The sequence below is a fragment of the Akebia trifoliata genome, chromosome 11, assembly GCF_017979445.1.
Source record: "Akebia trifoliata isolate Shusen 1 chromosome 11, ASM1797944v1, whole genome shotgun sequence".
Classification (NCBI taxonomy): domain Eukaryota; kingdom Viridiplantae; phylum Streptophyta; class Magnoliopsida; order Ranunculales; family Lardizabalaceae; genus Akebia; species Akebia trifoliata.
In genome coordinates this window covers 46166813-46172812 of record NC_141385.1, presented here as the reverse complement: position 1 = coordinate 46172812, position 6000 = coordinate 46166813, and the positions used below count along the sequence as shown (strand labels likewise).

Sequence of the window (6000 nt, the reverse complement as noted above, 5' to 3'; positions counted from 1 at the left end):
AAAACAGTAACGAAACTGACTTTTCTGAGTGGTCTCTTCTCAGTTCTCATCACAGCCGTTCGTTGGACACAAGAATTTCATCACATGTTAAAATTAGAAATCCGATATTTCTTACCTCAAACGACTTCAGATGCTGTCTGTCAACTCAAAGGTATGAGTTATGACACAGATTAGAAGAAACCAAATATATATATAAAAATTTAAGTTAGTATAGTTTTCCTCTAAATAAATAAAATTTAATAAGGTTGCCTACTGAAACATTCATGTACGAATCTCTAGAATTACTGTATTTCTTTCTCCTCGATATATAGTGTCAAATATCGTTGTACTTAAGAAAAGTCCTTGGACCAACCAAACATGCCTTCCTCTTCTATTTAAAGCCACCTCATCTAAGTCATCTTATTCATCCTCACCTCCTATCCTTGATTATTCCTCACCAACTATTTATTCCTTTCAAATGGGTAGTATCGAAACCAACTTTATTGATTTCAAGCCGTTAGATCCTGAAGAATTCCGAAAACAAGCCTATCAAACCGTTGATTTCATCGTTGATTACTACAAGAATATAGAAAAATATCCAGTTCTTAGCCAAGTCGAACCGGGTTACCTCCGAACCCATCTTCCAAAAAATGCTCCGTACAATCCCGAACCCTTCGAAACGATACTGGAAGACGTGAAGAAAGACATAATTCCGGGTATGACCAATTGGTTAAGCCCGAACTTCTTTGCTTACTTCCCAGCAACTGTGAGCACTGCAGCTTTTCTAGGAGAAATGCTGTGTACCTCGTTTAACTCGGTCGGTTTCAACTGGCTTGCCTCACCTGCCTCGACCGAGCTCGAAATGGTTGTGATGGACTGGCTAGGTTCGATGCTTGAACTACCGAAAACATTCTTGTTTTCGGGTACTGGAGGTGGTGTGTTGCAAGGGACGACAAGTGAGGCGATTCTGTGCACCCTAATCTCAGCTAGAGATCGTAAACTACAGACCGTTGGATTAGATAATATAAGCAAGCTTGTTGTTTACTGTTCTGATCAAACTCACTCGACTTTCGCTAAGGCGTGCAAGATAGCTGGTATACTCACTAGTAACATCAGATCAATACCCACGTCTAAGGATACGTATTTCTCTCTCTCCCCTACACGTTTACGTAAGGAGATAGAAGCCGACGTGGCATTAGGGTTCGTTCCGATTTATCTTTGTGCAACTTTGGGTTCCACTTCGTCAACTGCAGTTGATCCAATAGAGAAACTTGCTGATGTGGCAAGCTGTTATGACGTGTGGATCCACGTAGATGCTGCGTATGCAGGAAGCGCGTGTATCTGCCCCGAGTTTCGTCATTATTTGAATGGAATCGAACGAGTTGACTCGTTGAGTTTGAGTCCACATAAGTGGTTACTCACTTACTTGGATTGTTGTTGTTTGTGGGTTAAAAACCCGAGTTCAATAGTTAAAGCGTTGAGTACTAATCCTGAATATTTGAAGAATAAGCCTAGTGAGTCGAACTCGGTGGTGGATTTCAAAGATTGGCAGGTTGGCACGGGTCGACGGTTCCGAGCCCTTCGACTATGGATCGTGCTTCGAAGTTATGGTGTAGCAAACCTCCAAAGCCACATACGGAGCGATGTTCGAATGGCAATGATGTTTGAAGGGTTCGTTAAAGCTGATACACGATTCGAGATCGTGGTGCCTAGGTTGTTCGCATTGGTGTGTTTTCGCTTGAACCCTCGTAACGGTTCTGAACCTGACTCGGTTGAGTTGTTGAATCGTAAGCTACTAGAACGGGTCAACTCAACTGGAAGAGTTTACATGACTCACACAATTGTAGGTGGGATATACTTGTTGAGGTTTTCTGTGGGGACCACACTGACGGAGGATCGCCATGTCATTGCCGCGTGGCAGTTGATTCAAGAGGAAGCTAATATAGTGCTCACTTAAGTATCTTTAAGTTACGTTTATGTATCTGTGTATCTGTGGTAAAGTCTATCTATGATTGTGGGTCGCTGGCGCATAAATCTTTGTTCCAACTTTTTGACATAGACGAATAAATAAGATCCACTTTATTAATTATTTTTATTGATTTTAAGCAGTTTTTCTTTTAGAACTTAACAAATAGACTTGTGGGTTCAGAGATATTTTAATCTGTTGAGACTCGAGAATGATTAAACTCGTGATCTAATTAATTAGATTCAAAATGGTGAATGAGAAACCCTAAGTCAAATCACAATGATAATAATTAAATTAGAGAAAATGCGGGAAAAGAATGATAAAATTCCTCAATATTAATCAGTGTATATTTGGCCCAGCTTGATATAATAATACCGTAAAATTCTCATGACTCATGAAAAAATACATTATCTTGATCGTCTACACATAAAGTCTAACTGTTGAGAGTGGTTTTTGGCAGACTACACATTACCATCCATATGCACATGACAATAATTAAATATACCACTTTATGTAAAAGGGTATATAGAGGCTTGGAGTGGTGTATTATTAGAATTAATATTTCTAAGATGTGTATTATCAGGATACATATAAATTCTGACTGTTAAGTTTCATATTTACACAATCGAAATTGTGTGTTTTGTCACGAGTCATTTTTCATGAATCATTGGAATCCTAATCTTTTCTCTTTAGCATGACAAATGGAATTGTGTTTGGGGAATATGGTTCTAGAACTCAGGCAAAGGCTAAGAAGATGTTGCTGTCTCAAAGGCATTTAAGTGAGATATTTTGTTAATAGCTTAGTTTTAGAAAAATAATAAATGATATTTATAATTTTTAAGAGTATTTTCGAAAAAACTAAAGTTATGGGGAATACTAAAACCTATATGAAGCATCGGAGTTGCCATTGGTTGATTATAATTTTGATATAAAGAGAACTTAAATTTGAACCATTCTATTCTGATTTCTCAAGACACCGTGCTAGAAACTGAGCTGATGTGGACATATGTGAAGAAACGTAGATGTTTTTCATACATGAGTTGTGACAATATGGCTCATGAGGTGGTATTGTCAATTAAGTGCATGATGTGATAAGTTCGGATATCATTGATCTAAATGCCTCGAGATACAAAATTGCACTTTTTCAATAAAAAATATATACCTTGAGGGATCAATGTATCCCGAGGCATACAGATCTATTTTTCCTAAATTTATCCACATTTGAGTATACGTTTGACATAGATAATTAATAGTAGATTTATTTCCTCCCAAAGCAGTGATGAACACAATTTCCAATCAAAGTCAGTTCAACAATCATAGATTTTTTTTTTCTATGCTGATGTGGCAGTATTCAAAGAATAATATATTTTTTTCTCGAGATAAAAAAAATAAAAATCTTTGGTTATCATAGTCATTTTGAACTATTCAAACGATCAAAAGAACTTAGACACGTAGCCAAAACTGTTTGGCTTGTCTTTCTATTTGATGTTTACTTTAGGTTGGCGTCGATAAACGTATCTTTATGATGTCGCGTGTTAGACCAAGTAGCCTAGCTGCTTTGCAGTAATCTAGTGGGACGGTTCATTCCACCAGTTCTGATGAATCTAATATGAGAACGTCCACATCATTAAAATATAATGAAACTAATAAAATTCTTGAAAATAAAAAAAATGTAAAGAGCTTAGTCAAAGCCCACCATTAATTGCTCTACCATAATAACTCATATTCATAAGATTATTTAGCAAATATATATATAAGATTATAAAATTTTAAAAATCTACATTATAGAAAAAAAAAAAAAAAAAAACCTTTCTATCATTATTAAGAGATTTGGGTGTTATCCATGTTATTAAGATCAAAATGATGACTTGGGACAATGTCTGTTGCATCCGTTTGAATATAATCAAAAGACATATTAGGTGTAGAGGTGTTCAATCTATCACATGAATCGAGCCAAAGGTTGAATAATTTGTTAAGAAAAAAATATACAATTGAAATAAGAAAATGATTCGAAAAACAAACACAAGATGTAATTACATAAAGAAGTATAAATATTTTACGTGGTTCCCTAAAGATTGAGATATGTCCACGGATCACATCGATTCCATGATGAGGAGAAAACTCCTAGTTACAAATTACACTTTTTCATCCAAACGAAAAATATATATACCCCAGCGAAACCTAACAAGAGTTTTACATAATGATGGTGAAATTACAAAAATACTCTTAAAAAAATTTCTTTTTCGAAGTATTTTTTTTCTCTCATTTTTTAGAACCCCCTCCATATCTCATACTATAGAGGAATGCATTTTTTTTTAACTCTCCACAATTATCTCCCCATGACTCGAATCTTGAATGTGGGTTAGCTCTGAAACCAAATGATAAGGCCTAAACCAATACTTCAAAAATATCTAAGTGTTAATAGAGCGAAAAGTTTTGCTTCATTGGGATATGATCAGCATCCCCATATATATATATATATATATATATATATATATATATATATATATATATATATATATATATATATATATATATTCAAATACTAACCTTAGTTGTTTGTTTGTAATAGAAAAGGTACAAGTATTATGTCATTTGTACAACACTTAAATAAATATGAGGTTGGAATTGATTGAGTTGTCAATGGTGTTTCATTCAAGAGCAGGCTTTGAATTTTTATGCTATATTATTATAGTTTGACTAGTATCACCAATGTTAGTATGGTACCACCACCTTGGGCTAAGGATCTTGAAAAAAATAAAAACTACATGAATTTGTGGGTTCAATGCAAAAATTGGTATGATTTAAATTACAAGAACTTATTTACATAAAAAATGAATACTTATGAAATGACCCAACTTCTCTTAGCTCTTCCATTGTCTGGTCTCACTAATTTCATCCCTATGCTATGCTATGCTCCCTATGCACAAGCCTACCACATTTTGCACTTGAGGAAATTTGGTCAAAAGGTCTTTGTTAATAGTGTCATCCTCCCTCTAGCTATATGGCTAGGTTGTCCCTCGCTTTCATGTAGGAGTTGTTATCTTGATAGAAGATTGATTACATCGTTATGTCAAATAATCACATAAAGAATCTCGATATTCCTACTATCATATGAATTTTTAAACATAAAAAATATTTGTAAACTCACTCCAATGACTAGTTTTTAAAAAATCAATGACCGCATAATGTTTGTATACCTGTCCCTAAGTGTTAGCAGAACTATCACACAATATTAACAAACAAGTCTTTAAGAGCAAGTAAAATATTTTTGTCTTGAAATAATTTTCAAGATAATCTTTAGATCTATGGATACGTTGTTCAAAATATGCTGCTTCAAACTACTTTTTAAATGAAGAAAAAATAATATATATTTCAAGAAAATAGATTATTGACAATCAAACCACAATGTGATATCATTATCAAATTTTTTGATAAATGTGAGTAGAGATAATTATTTTTAAATAATTTTTTTTATGTGCATATTTAGTTTCCATAATATAATATAAGGTTTTTATTTTTTATTTTTTTATTTATTTAATTTAAAGTCTTATGTATATCTCAAGTTTAATTCAAAAAACATGTCACATCACCCACCATTTATTTTCCTAAACCTGTAAAAGTGGAAAGACTTTTCAATTGTTTTTTATGATATTTCAATAATTATCGTTGAGTATAAAAGCATTATAGTTATAGAGTAATGAAATGGAAAACTGAATATATATGTAACCATATTAACAAAAAAAAGTCTCGTGTAAAGTACAGTTCATATCTCTATGATAAAACAATAAAAAACTTGACTTTAAAAACAAACATGTTTTAATGTTTTGAACATTACTTTTACAATTTAAACACGTTTTTTTACGTTTAAACATATTTTTAAAATAAAATAAAATAATTACTCATTTTTGCAGGTCTATGGTTAATTTCTACGACCTTATGGTTGTTTGTACTTTTGTTCATTGTTTAATGTAGGATTTGATTATAATGCTTTATGCTATAAATTTTTTTTTAATACTTGTTTTATTTTGTTCAAAAGATACATTGGTGGTTAG

General features: G+C 33.0%; 1 protein-coding gene across 1 annotated transcript; it reads left to right on the top strand.

Annotated features, from left to right (window-relative positions):
* Positions 1 to 278: 278 nt before the first annotated feature.
* LOC147392103 (tryptophan decarboxylase TDC2-like) lies at positions 279 to 2074 on the top strand. The gene has a single exon (XM_086460021.1). The coding sequence runs from the start codon at positions 458 to 460 to the stop codon at positions 1934 to 1936; it is 1479 nt and encodes a 492-aa protein (XP_086316147.1). The 5' UTR covers positions 279 to 457; the 3' UTR covers positions 1937 to 2074.
* Positions 2075 to 6000: the final 3926 nt, after the last annotated feature.